At 36.1% G+C, this 19085-nt stretch overlaps 1 protein-coding gene across 2 annotated transcripts in view; it reads right to left on the minus strand.

Moving 5' to 3' along the window:
• The window catches only part of LOC149843183 (DNA topoisomerase, type IA, core), a 59363-nt gene that overhangs the window by 20400 nt on the left and 19878 nt on the right, over nt 1-19085 (minus strand). For both annotated transcript variants that reach the window (XM_089999635.1, XM_089999636.1), the window contains exons 6-8: nt 1014-1257; nt 417-579; nt 208-327 (exon numbers count right to left, since the gene is read on the minus strand). In XM_089999635.1, coding sequence (XP_089855761.1) covers nt 208-327; nt 417-579; nt 1014-1257 — 527 coding nt within the window. The remainder of the gene's footprint in view (nt 1-207; nt 328-416; nt 580-1013; nt 1258-19085) is intronic.

The following is a 19085-nucleotide window of genomic DNA, read 5'->3' on the forward strand; positions in this document are numbered from 1 at the left end:
CAAGTGAATCCATTGACCTTAGGTAACAAATTGAAAATCAGTATTCTCTGTCGGCAGATAACTAAGTGGCTGGCAGAAGGCACACCCACTAAACTGACTATGCCAATCCATCCTTGCATGCAGTGGATACTCATCATAATCTCAGGGATATCCTTCAATAAATATATTTTTTAACCAAAATCATCACGTATTCAAATGGAAACTAACCTTAAGCATATTGACAGTGTTCAGACCAACTGGACGTGTTTTGCGTTCCTCTTTTACTAATATGTCAATAACTTTCACCATCCCATCATCAACCACTAATTTTTGGAACATTGAAGCAACCTGCCATTATAAAAAGAAAACAAAAAATACTGAAACAGATAAACAATTTAATGACTGCATTGTAGAATCTAAAGGAGATGAGTCCTTACATCAAAGTTGAACACCTTACCACGCTCCCATTCTAATTGTAATTCATAGCCATTCTTGAAAATACAACAATGCAGGGCCCAAAAAATTTCAGGCTTAAATGTGGTAATCTGAAAATATCTCTGCACACAGAATCCGAGAGTAGGCGTTTGACATGGCCCATAGCTGAAGAGAGAAGGCAAGTCATTAGTTGCTACACGAAGTATAAATTACAAAAGAGGTTCTTGCTTCACATGTCTAGTTTGCAGAAACAAGAACTAGATCCATCTTTCCAAGGAAGAGGCAAAAATAATCAATTTGAATTGAGGAGAGCTATTCGAAATCTTAGTGAAACATTAGTCTTGTTATCTCATTTCTTTTTCTTTGGAACACTATAGTTACATTTACTTATATACCAAAATATGAATAACTTGAATGCCTAAGCAACACATGGGTGTTAAAAATACATCACAAGCTTTTCTCAATGCATAGTATAGAAAGAGCAGTCAATTTTTTTTTATCAGGAGTAAGCAAAGAATATTCATAATTCCTTTAAGCACTAGAATATCCATGATCTCAATTGGGAGCTGGGAAGAAAAAAGTGGAGAGAGAGAGAGTACGAAATAACACTTGAATCAAGATTGCCATATTTTCCTTGAAAATATCGAGTCTGAAACCGTGTAAATGCAACTCCCACTTTCAAGTCTATTTCTTGTCGAGCATCTACAGCCAATGCTTCATTTTTGTCAGGTTCAACAAGATTGTCCATGGCCCTTAGTATGTCCTTCTCAATTATAGAAGAAAATCTAGCACGGAATACTCTTTGGCCTGCGTCTGCATCATGTATTCCTGTACAATCAATAACTGGAAAAAGACCTCTCTTAGACTATAATGAGCGCTTGTTCTTAGACATAATCTTATTGATGCAAACTCAATCATTTTGGTCAAAGAATCTTTGGGTTAAAATGCCATTGAAGAAGTAAATATTAACATCAAACATCCTCAGACTTTGCAGGTACTCAGTGAGTTACTGTTAAACATGGGTTGTAGACGTGGTATAACTCAAAATGGAAACAATGAATTCATTCTGTGATCCACCAGAACTGAAACTCAAAATTGAATACAAATTGCCACCAGAACCATCCATCCAACAATCAACTACACAATGATAATCTTCACAGAACAGGCTCAACTTTGGATAGCTTGTAACATTTCTAGCATATATGATGGATGTTCAACATTCAGGTCACATTCACCTTATCTAGTTCTATGGTCCCTTATATCAGCACTCTGTGCAGCCACAGGTGCACTTATTCCCTGCCTAGAAGAGTAAGTCCATAAATAAGATAACTATTAGTAGAACTACTTGACAACTAGTCGACCAGTCAAATGATTAGGCCAACCACAACACGTTCAAACGTATATCACAAAGATTTGTGGACACAAGAACACGTGATACGAGTTTGACTCCCAAGTTCGGAAAACAGGACACAAGGACACAGAATTTTTAATTTTTTTAATCAATAAATAACTATTTTTTATATTTTAATAGTAAAAATGCATTTTCATTGAAACTTATTAACATATTACTAAAAAATTTAAATAATAGCTGGATGTATTGGTTTCCGTGTCAACATGCCCAAGCATGTATTTTCATGTGACTAAGGACACACACCCAAAATGGTGTATTCCTCTGGCATAGGTTCCAACCTAAGTCACAGGGATTCGGCCAGCAAGGTGCCGCGCCCGCGTCGACGTGACAGGGCTCGGGTGCGGGTGTGGCACCTGGTGCAGTTAAACCGACACTGGGTGCGGTCAACACACCCAGGGTCATAACAGTTCAATTCTGGACTTAAAAAAAAACAATCCTGATGAAATGGGGCTAGGCAGAGGATCAGGGAAAAAATTCCCCCCACTCCCGACCCCAACGCCTCCTTTTCTCCTCTGAGGAGTCTCCAACCTAGCCCATCTCCGACGCGGTGACTCTGACACAACGACTCCGGTGCGACGACTCCAGTCTCCAGGTATGCCTCCTTCAATCTCTCTTTCAATCTCTCTCGCTCTTCTTGGCTAAACCCCCGCCCTGCCTCTCTAGCTCTGCGTACCTCTCTCTCTCCCCTCTGTGTATCTCTCTCTCCCCAACCTCCTTCAAGGCTTCAATTTGTTATGGTGTTTTCAGCCATTTATAAATGGCTGCAACCCTGTTTTTATGAATGGTGATACTGTTGTACCTCAGTCTTTACTCAGTTTTTGAAGTTGATCTACAGTTTCACCAGGAGTTTCACAAAAGGAGTATAGGGCTCTCAAGGTAGCTGGACTGATATTGAGCACTTTGCTGATTGGAAACCTGAACTTGGGATAGCATAAGAGGTGCTCAACTATGCTCTTTAGTCTCAAATTTGTTGGTTTTATAGATATATAACTTAGCTTGCTGGTTTTAATCATGTAGATTGGCTCTGTTTTAGCTCAAACAGTCATCTGTCATGTTTTAACTGCTAGTCTGCTATACACTTTGGCTTTATTTCTTTTTCAGTTTGGGGATTTTATTTGGTATCATGCTAATTTTCTTTTGGTTGTGCTTTAGTTAACTTATGTTTTATGTTGGCAGCTTTGTCACCAAAACTTCTATAACCATAAGTTGTGTACAAATAGGCACCTATATATGGTGATCATCAAGTGTTGGAGAATTGGGTTGAGAGCCTGAACGAGATCCTAAATTAACCTAAACTAGATTGTGCTTGTTTGGATGTTAAAGTTTAATTGGCCCACCTGTCGTGCAAATTGAATATACTTTAGTAATCTAGGCCAAGGTTATGCCAAGGACAGGGTTGCAACATAAACTACTGCCTATAATTTTTTGTTATAGATAAAGCTCATTGAGAATCTTCTTTCTGTTAAGATGTTTTCAGCCATTTATAATCAGAAAATTTACAGAAAGATGAAATCCTTGAGTTTTTGTTTTGATATTGCAAGATTATTGATCAAAATTTACAGAAAATTTATAATCAGAAAATTTACAACATTTGTATGAATTTCCAACATTTTTTGGGCTTTCCTTTTCATGTGTTAATTATAAAATCCATGGTGATTTCTTTCTCTAGAATATTCCGTAAGTTTTCCATTTTCCTGATTTTGTTATTTAGGATTTCTATATTTTCATCGATGATTATTGTTTCTATTTTCCTCTATGAATTCTATTTTAATATAATACTTTTTTTTTGTTTTGAAGACAAAAATGACAGATAAAGGAAAAAGACTTGTGTCATCCTCACATGTAAGTTCTGTTGCTAGTATTGCTGGTAGTGGTAGTGGAGGGCACGCGCAGATAAGCGTGAAAAAGCTAGAGGAGGTGGTGGAAATAAGAGATTTCGATGCAAGCTTTGTTTGAGAGATTATGTTAGGTCTTAAACAAAAGTCAATGCTCATTTGTTGAAGATATCAGGACATGGCATTTAAGGATGCAAAAGAGTTAATGAAGCAATGCGAAGACAATACAAGAAAATACAAGATAAATATGAGAAAAGGCAGACAATGAGTGATTCTTGTGCAATTAGTGTATTATTTTTAAGCCACCAAGAAGATGCTCAAAAAAAAAAATGGATGTAAGAGGTAAAGAAAGATGAACGATACAATCATCATTCAATACATATGAAAGAGAGAAGATGGATAGAAAAGTAAGGAGATATTTTTATTCTAGTTCACCTCTATTTAATGCAGCTAGAAATCCTTATTGGAAGAATTTAGTAATTTCACTGGAAAATTATAACTTGAGTAGCTATGCACCTGCAAGCTCAGAAAAAACTATGAACGACAATCCTTGAAGAAGAAAGGGAAAATATTGAGAGATTGCTAGAGATTAAAAAAATTTCATGAGAACAAAATGGAGTTTCCATTGTTTCTGATGGGTGGACAAATATTCAAAGGCGTTCACTAATTAATTTCATTGCTTCTTCGCTTAGTGGCCCAATATTCTTGAAAGCAGTTGATGCATCGGGGCAATATAAAAATGTTGAGTATTCGAAGGGGTTGTTTATAGAAGTAATAAAAAAAGTGGGTGATCAGAAAGTAATGCAAATCATCACAGACAATACTCTCATTTATAAAAGTGCAGCATTGAATTTAGAGAGTGAGTATTCGCATATTTTTTGGACTCCCTGTGTAGAACAATGCTTGAATATGTCCCTCAAGAGTATCTGCAACCCCAAAGAAGAAGAAAAATTATCAACATATGCTCTATGTTCATGGATTGAGGAATTAAGAAAAATATTAAAAGCATTAGGAATTTTGTTGTCAACCATCATCATGCTAATGCTATATTTAATAGGCATTTTGATCTGAAATTGTTGAAGGTTGTTGAAACATGTTTTGAGTCCATAATTATGATGGTAAAAATGATTAAGTAAAGAATGATTTAATTAACATAGTGCCTGATGAGAATTGAACAATTTATCGTGCAGCTACTGTCAAGGCTCAAGAAATTAAAAAATTCATTGTTGATGGTGTGTTTTGGGATAGAGTCGTAAACTTCCTTCAATTTACGCGACTTATTTGAGAAATGCTGAGAGAACTTGATAAGGATGAGCCCATGCTTCACAAAGTTTATGAAATGTGGGATAATATGATTGAAAAAATAAGTTATAGTTTTCAATCATGAAGGAAAAAATCTTGCATTGGATGATTCATAATTTTCAGAAGATGGGATAAGAGCAACACTATTTTGCATTGCATAACACATTCTCTCAATCCTAAATATTATGCAAAAAAGTGGCAGAAAGGTGGTGTTGGTCGTGTCCTTCCAAATTTAGACCCAAAGCTATCAAGAAAAAAAAATATGTGTATGGCAAGACTTTATCGGGAATTGCATATTCTAAATAAAGTCACACAAGAGTTTAAAAAAATTTCATATTCGAGATTATATGGACAAACATTAATAGCGAGAGAAAAGGAGAATATAGATCATATCACATGGTGATCAACATATGGATCAAAAACACCTTTTTTCCAACGTCTTGCATTGAGATTTTTATTCCAACATGCTAGTTCATCCTGTTGTTAAAGAAATTGGAGTACATATTCTCAAATCCACAACATGAAGAGAAACAAACTCACGAGCAAGCGTGTAGAGGATTTAATATTATGTTCATTTTAATCTTTGACTACTTTCGTGAACCAATGATGAATACAGGTACTAATTGTTCTCTTAGTTATTTGATTATTTTTTAGTTTCTTCATTTAAATATACTTGTATTTAACATTTTCAAATTGGGTTCGTAATATAGACAAATATCATCCAAATTTTGGGATGTAAACCCAGAAGAGTGTGACTTAGATGTAGAGCATGATTTCAACATTACAAACATGGACTTATTTAAGCCTAGTCTTCCTTATGAAGCATTTGATGATGAAGCAGAAAATTATTAGGATCCATTACCTCATCGTCACATATATTGTGTAGGATATATTTTTTGTTGTAATTATGCATTGTTTGCTTTTTTTATTAGTATACTGTATAATTTACTTTTTTCTGCTTTACTTATTTAATTGTTTCTATAATATATTTAGGTTGATTTAATTGTGGTGTTAGTTTTTATGATGAAGAATAGAATTGTAGATTGTTAATTTGATTTATTGCATGCATGATGAATTGATTTGATGATATTATGATAATTATTTTTTATTTCATTAGTGTAAATGTTAACTGCTAAAAATTATATATATATATATATATATATCGCATGCACCCCTGCACCTAAGTTTTTTTAAAGTGCTGCATAGCTGCACCCGCAGCTATGTGATCATATAGGTGTGGGTGCCGATGCGGTGATGCAGCACTTTAAAAAAACTTGGGACCAAGGGTACAGGGAAACTTATAAACATATTACTAAAAATTTTAAATAATAGCTGGATGTATCGGTTTTCATGTCGACGTGTCCAAGCATGTACTTTCGTGTGATTAAAGACACACACCCAAAATGGTGTATCCCTCTGACATAGTTTCAAACATGTCATAAAGGTGTGAGTGCATATGCGGATGCAGATGCGGCACTTTAAAAAACTTGGGTGCAAGGTGAAATGAAAAGAGGCGGAAGCACCAATAGGGCAAAAGTCACTCTTTAAGAGTGACTACAAGAGCCAAGAACACAAACACCAAATGTGCACACACAAAAACTCAAAAATATAGAAAAAGACTTAAAGTCATAAGTTGGATTTATTGAAGAAAGGAAGAGAAGGGTGTGAAAACCCATACCATTACAAGGGGGAACCTCCTCTTTTTATAGAGGAGGAGAGCACTTTAGAGGGACCATAAAGGGGGCACCCTTCTAGTCGTTGGGAGCCCCAACGGTCATAAATATGACTGTTGGGTGGGGCCCCTTTATGGTTCCAAAAAGCAAAAAACAGAAAATAAAAAAGAAAAAGAAAAAGGGGAAAAAACAAAGAAAAGGAAAAAACAAAAAAGTACATTTGGAATTACCAAAACACCCCTATCGGGTTTTTGGTTTATACAAAACAGAAAAAAGCTATATAATTATGTATATATACATATATACGTATATATACTTATATATATATACTAATGTATATATATATAAGTATATGTATATATATTTATATATACATAATTTAACATGCCCCCTCAAACTTTACGGGGAAAAGACCGAAAGTTTGCCAAGAAGAAACATGAATCGTGGAGTTGGGAGCGCCTTGGTGAAGAAGTCAGCTAGTTGATACTCTGAAGTGACATATGGCAATGTGATGGTCCCTTTGAGATATTCGTCTCGAACATAATGGCAATCCATTTCGATATGCTTGGTCCGCTCATGAAAGGTGTGATTGCTGACAATGTATATCGCACTCTTGTTATCACAACAGAGCTTGGTGGGAGTGGAAATGGGAACGCCCATGTCACCAAGAAGACTTCTGAGCCACACAATCTCCATAGTTGTCATCGCCATAGCCCGATATTCAGCTTCAGTAGATGATAAGGAGACCTTCTGCTGCTTCTTGCATCTCCACGAGATGAGAGATTCATCTAAAAAAATGCAAAGACCCGTAATTGAGATCCGATCATTGGGATTTCCTCCCTAGTCAGCATCAGTAAAAGCAGTCAATTCAAGAGATGAGGAAGAGGATAAGAAGAGTCCCTTGGAGATGGTATTTTTGATATATCGCACAATTCTCATTACGGGCGCCATATGAACCGTAGTAGGAGCGTGCTGAAATTGGCTCGTTGCATGAACCGCATGAGCTATGTCTGGACGTGCGATGGATAGATAGGTGAGGGATCCAATTAATTGACGGTAGGGATTTGGATCTTCAAGAAGAACACCATCTTCAAGTCTTAGTTTCGCATTGATAACTTCAGGAGTCTCCACTTTCTTTTCATCAGATATTCCTGATTTGGTACAAATTTCTGCAGCTAACTTCATTTGAGATAAGATGTACCCACGCGCTGAATAAGCCACTTCAATTCCTAAAAAATATCTCAAATACCCAAGGTCAGACATATCAAAAGTATCTTTTAACATAAACTTAACATCATTTACTCCCTTTTTGTCATTCCCAGTGATGATCATATCATCAACATACAGCAGAAGCATAATAATGGAGTCATCTGTCCTTTTGACAAAAAGAGCAGTGTCAGTATAACAAGAAGAAAAACCTAAATTGATTAATACATTACTAAACCTGTCATACCAAGCTTTAGGAGCTTGCTTAAGTCCATATAAAGCCTTTTTTAATTTTAAAACTTTTCCATTTAAATTCATACCTGGAGGTGGTTCCATATAAACTTCTTCATTTAAATTACCATTCAAGAAGGCATTTTTAACATCAAGTTGAAAGATGGGTCATTTTTTAACAGAAGCTATAGCAATAAGGGCTCGAACACTAGTCATTCGAGCAACTGGGGCAAAAGTTTCATCATAGTCTACCTCATACTCTTGGGCATAACCTTTGGCTACCAACCTAGCCTTATATCTTTCTAATGAACCATCACTCTTAGTTTTTACTTTAAACACCCATCTACATCCAATGGGTTTCTTGCTATTGGGAGGATCAATGATTTCCCAAGTTTGCGCCTTTTTAAGGGCATTAAGTTCAAGCTCCATAGCTTCATTCCAATGAGCATATTGTTTAGCATCATTGTAATGAGATGGTTCATGAAAGGAGTGAAGAGCAAGAAGACATGCTCGATAATTAGGGGAAAAAGAGTCATAAGAAACAAATCTATTTGGAATCTTAGGAATGCGATTTGATCTTCTTTGAGAGGTTTCTTCTATCGACTCACTTTGAAAAAATCTTTCAAGGGCACAAGGAGGATTTCTTTCATTCCTTCTAGAGTAGACTTGTATTTGTCTTGAAGCATTTTCTTCTAAGTTTTGATCATTATTTGGATGTTCAACAAGATCTTCATTAAGAGGTTCATTAAGATCAATATGATCATCTATGATGTTTTCTTGAGGTAACAAGTCAAATAAAAAGGAATAGTCAATATTTTCATTTGGTTGATGCGAAAAACCATTTTCTTCTTCGAGGAACGTGACATCTTTTGAGATATAAAGTTTATTCTTAATTATGTCAAAACATCGATATCCTTTTTGTTTTTCGCCATATCCCAAAAAAATACATTCAATAGCCCTAGGAGAGAGTTTATCATTTTTGCGAGTTAAAACAAAGCATTTACATCCAAAAATTCTTAATCTTTTATAATCGGGAGACATATTGTAAAGTTTTTCAAATGGAGAAAGATTTTTCAAAGAGGATGAAGGGATTCTATTGATGAGATATGTTGAAGTTAGAACCGCTTCGGCCCAAAAGGATTTTGGGATATTTTTTGAAATCAATAATGTTCTTGTAGTTTCTATTATGTGCTTATGCTTTCTTTCTGCAAGACCATTTTGTTGCGGAGTGTTGGGACAAGAACGTTGATGACAAATTCCATTTTCTTTTAAGTAATTTTAAAAATCATTAGACATATATTCACCTCCCGAATCGGACCTAAGAATAGATAGATTTCCCAAAAATTGATTTTTAACCATTGCATGAAATTCTTTAAAGAAAGAGAAGACTTCAGATTTGCGACTTAGGAAGTATATCCACGTAAATCTAGTGGTCATCAATAAAGACCACATAATACGAAAAACCTCCTTTAGATAAAATTGGGGAAGGTCCCCACACATCGGAATGAACAAGTTCAAATGGCCGAGTGGCAAAATAACTTCTTTGACGAAACAGAATAGCTTTAGATTTCCCAAAAATGCAATCTTTACAAGTCATGTGATTGTCTTTACAAGTATTGTTCAAAAAAGGGAAGAGAGACATTTTTACAAAATTTGGATGACCAAGTCTCTCATGCCAAATTCCAATACTTTTGTCTTTAACAAGATTGCAAGATGACTTAGATGGAAGCGTCAAAAAGTCCATAAAATAGAGATCACCCCTTCTATGGCCTTGCCCAATCAGCTTCCCTGACTGGAGATCCTGCACGATGCAATCTTTAGGTGAGAAAGAGACTTGGCATCCATGGTCGGTGATTTGGAAAACGGAAGAGATTTAAATTAATTTTTGGAACAACTCTTACTTTAGGAACAAAAAAATTTTGAGAATTTTTGAAGTCAAGTGTTCCAATACTTTCAATTTTTAATGACGTTCCATCGACCGTTGAAACATAGGAGGACATGGGTTCGGAAAAAATATTTGAAAGGGAGTTTTTATGAGATGTCATGTGAAAAGAAGCACCAGAGTCTAATATCCACATACCTGGAGGTGATGAAGAGTAGGCGATGGCGGCTCCAGATGTTGAAGGAGAAGACTTGAGAAGGTGTTGGAGAACTTCGAAGATATGATTAAGAGTTTCTTTGATATCTCCTTCTTTGGTACTTTCTTCCTTCTTTGGAGAATTTTCTCCAACCACGGCAACCTTTCCTTTAAGCTTTGGACAAACCGGTCTAATGTGCCCTGGTTCATTACAATAGTGGCATATGATTCCCTTTCTAGGCCCATTGATATTTTTGTTAAAGTGGGGAGGTCTATATGCTTTAACATTTGATCTGGGCCTATTAACGGCCAAAACCTCATCATTCCTAATGCTCAAGCCAAGTCGAGTTTCTTCTTGACATACATCGGCAAGAGCATCTTCAATAGGTAGGGCTTTGCTTCTATGGAGAAGAGATGCCCTCACTTGTTCAAATTCCGAGCGAAGTCCATGAAGGAATTGAAAAAAGTGCTCCTTTTCAATTTGTTCCCTTCTTAGTTCAATATCTTGTGGAGCAACTCATTTGGGCTCAAGAAGGGCAAGCTCATCCCAAAGAGGGGTTAGAGAGCTAAAATAGTCCCGGACACTCATATCCATTTGTTTGGTGGAACGAATTTTTTCTTGACAAAAGAATTGCCGAGCAAGATCCTTTTGGGTATACATACCCTTAAGGAAAAACCAAGCCTCATTGGCCCTTCTAAACTTGGCAATATTAGCACAATTTTTAAGATCAACATTATTCATAAACCATGCCAAAATTTTAGCATGGTTACTTTCCCAATCCTCGATTTTGGATTGATGTTCATTAATGGCTTTGATGCGCTCATCGCCATCTAAAGCCTTTTCAACTTCATTTTCAATTTTGGTAAGAACAAGAGAGGGTTCGGGAGTAGTTCCCATAACAAAGCCCCAAAGTTTTTTACCTCTTAGATGATTTTTCATAGCGGAGGCCCACATGAGATAGTTGGACCCATTTAGCTTGAAAGAGAACTCCACTTTAGAGTCACGTTCCATCGGTACCAAATATACTTCCTTTCTTCAAAACTTTGAGAGGCACGCTTTCCAAGATGACAAAAGAAAAGCCCAATCACCAACCGAGCTCTGATACCATGAAATGAAAAGAGGCGGAAGCACCAATAGGGCAAAAGTCACTCTTTAAGAGTGACTACAAGAGCCAAGAACACAAACACCAAATGTGCACACACAAAAACTCAAAAATATAGAAAATGACTTAAAGTCATAAGTTGGATTTATTGAAGAAAGGAAGAGAAGGGTGTGAAAACCCATACCATTACAAGGGGGAACCTCCTCTTTTTATAGAGGAGGAGAGCACTTTAGAGGGACCATAAAGGGGGCTCCCTTCTAGTCGTTGGGAGCCCCAACGGTCATAAATATGACTGTTGGGGCCCCAACGACTAGATGGGTGGGGCCCCTTTATGGTTCCAAAAAGCAAAAAACAGAAAATAAAAAAGAAAAAGAAAAAGGGGAAAAAATAAAGAAAAGGAAAAAACAAAAAAGTACATTTGGAATTACCAAAACACCCCTATCGGGTTTTTGGTTTATACAAAACAGAAAAAAGCTATATAATTATGTATATATACATATATACGTATATATACTTATATATATATACTAATGTATATATATATAAGTATATGTATATATATATATATTTATATATACATAATTTAACACAAGGGTGCGGGGAGGATATATATAAAGGAAATGAAAACCTTCCCAATGGAAAACCCTCCCAAACCTCCCTAATGGACATTTTATTGGATTTTTGGTGTTTCTTTTTTTAATTCCAACCTTACATATGTGATCTATATGCTTGTTTTTGTAGGAATCAGTTCTTGGAACATTTGATTCCAATGCATGGATAGGTTTTTATAAGTTTCAAAATCAACGGCATACAATTTTCATAAATTTTTGAGACTCCAAATACCATTTTTTCTATCCAAAATTCATGATCCAAGTGTCTTTATAGTAAATCAATCATGTTGAACACATCTGTCCAGTTGGAATTTTGAAAAAAAAAACAAAAAAAAATTCATTGGGGAGGGTTTCCATTAAGGGAGGTTTTCATTCCCCTATATATATATATATATATATATATATATATATATATATATATATATATATATATATATATTAACGGTTTTAAGTGAACACTACGTGTATGTGTGTGCATTTATGTATTTATATATATAATATAGATAAAACTGAATTTGGTTAGGGTTAACTGAATCTACTTTCGGACAGAAATGGACTTCAGTATGGTTGACTTCACCTGACACAAAGGAAGCTGTGTCTAAGTGTCGGGTGCCGGTGTGACACAGGTGTGGTGCCCTGTTAGAAGAGTTTGTGTTACATAGGTTCAAACCTAAGAACAATGCTTCAGGTTGTTTTGGTTAAGAGGAGTCCCAACAAGAAGTAAAATGAGTTGTGGGTTTAAGAACACAACTGAAAACCAATAAACACACAAAAACTAGTCCCCTCCCACATAAGTATCAAATCGATAATCAAGATACACACACCCACACACATATAGGAAAATGGTAGGTATGAACCAGGTTTGATCCAAACCCATGCAGACTGACGCAGAACATCAGATTACGCAAAAACTGCTGCAAAACGAGGTCTTTAGCAGTTTCTGACCATTGCTAAAGATTGCTTTTGCACGGCCATTGATTTTCATTATCCAAGTACTATTTTAGGCCTTTTTTGTTCGTACAATTGCTGGTTCCTACCTACCTACCTACTATTCTTTTACTGTGTGTGTGTGTGTGCAGGCGTGCATGTGTTCTCCCAAAAGTTACTCCTAGCAAATTTATAAATGATATGGAAAAAACACATTACACACTTCCAAAGTACAGCTAAAAAATGTGTCATCTAGTCTTTATAAAATTACAGAAATGCCCATGGATTGTCACAATGCATAAAATCACCGTGATAATTTTGTTTTAATCTGTCACAAGGACACATCAAAGAGGAAACAGGATGCCATTTTTTGTGGATTTCCATTAAGAACAGTATATAAGACGCAACCATAGTCACAAACAAAACAAGTAAAAATGCAAAATAAATAAGAAAAACACATTTAAGATATAGAAAATAAATAAAAATAATAACAACAATTGATAATATTATCAAATTGGCAATCTTTCAAAATATCACGATATTTTACCTATAATATCGTTTGATGAAAATATAGCAATAATATTGCGATATTTTGAAAATATCACCAATATCTGTGACTATGTTTCAACCTTCTGAATCCAACCATCTCAACCTTGGAGAACAAACTTCAGGAATTTCCTCTCAAATGGTGGATAAGAGGTTAACAGCACGACTTTGGTTAAATGGGATAATATTTGCAGGTGCGAAATTGAAGGCTCAAGGAATCATGAAGCTAAAAATCATTGACAAGGCAAGACTGTTAAGAATAAACTTGGGATGTTCTCATTATCTTGATGAGTAAATGTCCGATAACTAAATGCATACTTCCCTCTAACAAGTCATAAGAAGCACATGGGGGAGGAAATGGATAATATGGTGATGGAAAGGAATATCTAAAGCAGTTTCTCAGAAACGGCAATACGGCAAGATTCTAGATAGATCCATGGCTTCAAAGACTAACAAGCTTATGAACCTACAAGGACACTTGAGGACATCAGTGATAGAACAAACCCTGACACCCACACACACACACACACATCTCTATGTTTGTGTGTTGTCATGTCCCTGTGTCCTAATTTTTGAGAACTATGGTGTCGTACCAAGCTTATTTGCATCGTCTCTGTAAAAGTATTTCCAACAAGATACCAAGAACAATATTCTTGGAAATAAATGTGGGCACACACGCACAACAAGAGCACTTGTGCACAAAACGCACAATACAAACTCACAAATGAGCAAATGCGAACCCAAAAGTCATAAGCTTCACTAGAACGAGCTTGGGCTATAATCCCAAAGCCATGGGAATACACAAGGGGAGAGCCCCTTTAAATAGAGGAGGTGGAGTCCTTGGAGAGGCTCCACCTCTAGCCGTTGGAGCCCCTTCAACGGTCACAAATGTGACTGTTGGAAGGGGCCCAACGACTAGATGGTGGGCCCCTCCAAGATACTTTCCAACTTTTAAAAAAAGAAACAAAAATAAATAATAAAAAATAAAAGGAAAAAGAATTACAAAACATATTCCAAAAAGAATGTGTAAAAAGACTAAACTACCCCTATGGCTAAACAATTAGAAATATATATTTTATATATATAATAAGTAGATACATATACATATATATTAATATATGTATATGTATTACCTTATATATATAATATATATATTACATTACATGATTGATTACATGATTTAACACCCCCCCTCAAACTTAGGGCAGGATGACCGAGAGTTTGTTAAGAAGGAAGTTGAAGCGCGGAGCACACAAAGGCTTAGTGAAGAAATCCGCCAACTGATATTCTGCCGTGACATATGGAAGGTCAATGACTCCTTTGAGATACGCCTCACGAACATAGTGACACTCCATCTATATGTGTTTAGTCCGCTCATGAAAAGTGTGATTTTTCGCAATATAAATTGCACTTTTGTTGTCACAGCATAGCTTGGTGGGCCCTTCTATTGTGATCCCCATGTCTTCTAGCAACTGATGGATTCATACAATTTTCATGTTAGTAGTCGTCATGGCACGATTTTCAGCTTCTGTCGAGGATAGAGAAATTTTTTGTTGCTTTTTATATCTTCACGAAATCAGTGAGTCTCCTAGGAACATACAAAAACCAGTGGTGGAGTGACGGTTATTTGGGTCACCTCCCCAATCAAAGTCAGTATAAGCAATTAATTTTAAATCAGAAGAAGAGGACAGAAAAACTCCCTTATTTAGAGTACCCTTTATGTATCTTACAACTCGCAAGATGGCACTCATATGGATTGATGTTGGTGCATGCTGAAACTGACTTACAGTATGCACAGCATGAAAGATATTTGGTCTGGTAATACTCAGATACATCAATGATCCTACAAGTTGTCGGTAGGGAGTAGGATCTGAAAGGGGAACACTGTCATCAATCTTTAATTTGGCTCCTACTATGATAGGAGCTTCACAAACCTTTTCATCTATAATACCCGACCTGTCAATGATCTCAGAAGCAAGTTTTGTTTGAGATAAAAAATACTCTCTATGAGAGTATGCTACTTCAATTCCCAAAAAATAAATTAGAAAACCCAAATCAGACATTTCAAATTTATCTTTTAAAATTGATTTTATACTCTTAACCCCATTAGAATCACTTCCGGTGATGAGCATATCATCCACATACAACAACAAAATCACAATCTCTGCATTAGATTTTCTAACAAACAAAACTGTGTCAGTAAAACAAGAAGAAAATCCATTTTCCAACATTACTGAGTTAAACCTATCATACCAAGCCTTAGGGGCTTGCTTTAGGTCATAGAGTGCTTTCCTAAGACGTAGCATTTTCTCTTTGGGAGTCTTCATTCCAGGTGGAGCATCCATATAAACTTCCTCATTCAAATCACCATTCAAGAAAGCATTTTTAACATCCATTTGATAGATGTTCCAATTGTTAATGGATGCAACAATGATGAGACATCGAATAGTGACCATTCGGGCCACAGGCACGAAAGTTTCTTCATAGTCAATCTCATACTCTTGACTATAACTCGTGACAACTAATTGAGCCTTATATCTCTCAAGAGATCCATCGCTCTTAGTTTCAACCTTAAAAACCCATCTACACCCAATTGTTTTCTTACCCTTATGAAGATCTTGAAATGCCCATGTCTTAGCTTTTTTTAGATCTCTGAGTTCATTCTCCATCGCAACTATCCATTTCGGACTTTTACTGGCTTCCGCAAAGTTTCTAGGTTCTACATAAGAATGAATGGCACTAAGACAGACGCTATATCTGGGTGAAAAAGAGTCATACGATATGAACCTAGATGGAGCTTTTCTGTGTCTTTCGGTTCTACGAAGGTTTTTCTCTCCATAAGGAATAGACAGACTATCATCATATCTTTCAAGAGCACTTCTAAAGGTGTTTCTATCTCTATGAATATAGGTGATGGGATCTCTAGATTCATTGATAGGTTGGTGTGAGGAGATTTCCTCAATATCAATATCACTTGAGTCATTATGATTTGACTCATCATCACTAGAATCATCATCTTTGGCTAATAGTTCAAATAAAAAAGAATAGTCAACATTTTCATTATGTGATTCTGAACTTTCAAAACCACTAAGATTTTTCAAAAAACTCACATTTCTAGAAACATACAGTTTGGCATTTTTAATGTCATAACACTGAAAACCCTTATGGGTTTCTGAATACCCAAGAAAGGCACAAGGGATGGCCTTTGGGGGAAAGCTTATCATTTCTATCTGTAAGGACAAAGCACTTACATCCAAACACCCTTAACCTGCTCTAATCAGGTTCTTTTTCATATAACTTTTCAAAAGGAGGAATTTTACTCAAATTTTTCGATGAAAGTCTATTTACGAGATATACCGAGGTAAGGGCCGCCTCAGCCCAGAGTTTCTTTTGAATGTTTTGCGAAATCAGCAAGGTTCTAATTGTTTCTATAATATGCCTGTGCTTCCGTTCGGCTAACCCATTTTGTTGTGGGGTTTTTGGACAAGATTTCTGATGGAGAATACCATGATTTTATCAAGATAACTCTTGAATTCATTTGAAAGGTATTCACTACCAGAGTCAGACCTAAGAATTTTTAAACTTCCATTAAATTGATTTAAAATCATCATATGAAAAGTTTTAAATGTTGAAAAAACTTCATGTTTATGTTTAAGAAAGTATATCCAACAAAACCTAGTGTAATCATCCACGAAAATAACATAATACGAGAATCCTCCTTTAGATATCACAGGAGCGGGACCTCATACATCGGAATGAACAATTTCAAAGGGTTTTGTTGAAAACATGGATCTTTGAGAAAAAGGTAGACTTTTCATTTTCCCAAGAATACAATCATTACAAACAAAATCCCCTTTACAAAGATGTTTAACAAAAGGCAAATAAAAAATTTTAACAATGTTGGGATGTCCCAGTCTCTTATGCCATACATGAATATCTTTGTTTTGAATAGCATTACAAAATTGATTCTTGGGAACTTGAAAAAAGTCAATGTAGTAGAGGTCGCCTCTCCTAGAGCCTTCCTCAATCAATCTCCCGAACTGGCGATCCAGAATCCAACATTTATCATAAGTGAATTTTACATCGCAACCATGATCCGAGAGTTGAGAGACCGAAAGTAAATTTAAATTTAGTTTAGGTGTAAGACGGATTTTGGGGATAAAAAAATCTTGTTTTTCAAAATTTCTTATTCCTTTAATTTCAAGAGGTGTTTCATCCGCCGTTGAGACAAAAGATGGAAGAGGATTTTTAGAAAATTCGGAAAGGGAACAAACAATTGGGGTTATATAAAAAGATGCGCCGGAATCTAAAAGCCAAGATATCTTACAGGAAGGAGAAGAGGTAGACATAGCGGCTCTGGAAGTTCCTCCCTTGAGGAAAGGTTGCAAAGCTTCTACAATTTGATGAAGAGAAAGAGACCCATTTGATGTTGATGGTCGTTCCTCCGGTTGAGATGTCATGGTCATAGCAAGAATTTTCTTCCATTTAGGACATATAGGTTTGATGTGCCCCAATTCTTTACAAAAAATAACATGTAAGCTTGCTATAGTCCTTCTTTACTCCTTAACTACTTGAGTTTTGATTCTTGAAGTGAGGAGGCTTGTAGGTCTTTAAATTACTCCCCGGTCTTGATACGGCATTAGCACCTTCATGTTCTTCAATATGAGGAGTAGCAAGAACACTTGATGGTTCTTGCTAATTCTCATGCGAGTCTCTTCCCCCACTAAGTTTATTAATTACATCTTCAAGAGAAGGGGAAGTGAAAGCGGATAAAAGGGAAGACCGGATTTGTTCAAATTCGGGCCTAAGCCCATTCAAAAAATTGAAAAACCTATCTTCTTTCAATTGTTTGTGGTGAAGATCTATTGCTTCTCTACTCCATTTTGGTTCGAGCATAGCAAGCTCATCCCAAATAGAAGAGAGCTCGGCAAAGTACTCTCTTATAGGCATTTTTCCTTGTTGAAGGGTTAGCGCCCTCCTTTGAATATAGTATTTATGGGATAAATCCCTAGACGTGTACATCTTCTCAAGATATTCCCAAGCTTGAGAGGCCTTCTTGAACTTGATATTTGCATTGATTCTTGTTTCTACGGAGGAAAAAATCCAAGAGACGATTTTGAAATTCCTCATTTCCCATTCCTCATGCTTTTTTGAATACTCTTCAAGAGCTTTGGTTCTTTTTTCTCCATCAAGAATTTTGATTTCACTCCCATTAACAATGGTAATTTTTTGTTCTGGTTCGGGAATTGTGCCTTGCACAAAACCCCATAGACCCTTCCCCTTTATGTGAGCCTCTATGTTCCAGGCCCAAACATGATAGTTGGATCCATTTAGCTTAAAGCCGAGAGCAAAATGAGACTCTTTTTCACCCATTAAGAAGTAAAGAAAGAGGGAGAAATACGCACCAATACAAGATTTTAAGCTCTTGCACAAGATTCTTCCAAAATATTTGAGAAGCGAACGCCACTACTTCAATCTTCAAATATCTGAAGGCATGCTTTTTTAGGCACTCAAACAACAAATAAATCCACGATCCTTTATCACCAACGTGGCTTTGATACCATGTAAAAGTATTTCCAACAAAATACCAAGAACAATATTCTTGGAAATAAATGTGAGCACACACGCACAACAAGAGCACTTGTGCACAAAGCGCACAATACAAACTCACAAATGCGAACCCAAAAGTCATAAGCTTCACTAGAACGAGCTTGAGCTATAATCCCAAAGCCATGGGAATACACAAGGG

This window comes from Nuphar pumila, chromosome 3, assembly GCF_984573655.1.
Source record: "Nuphar pumila chromosome 3, dmNupPumi1.hap1.1, whole genome shotgun sequence".
NCBI lineage: Eukaryota > Viridiplantae > Streptophyta > Magnoliopsida > Nymphaeales > Nymphaeaceae > Nuphar > Nuphar pumila.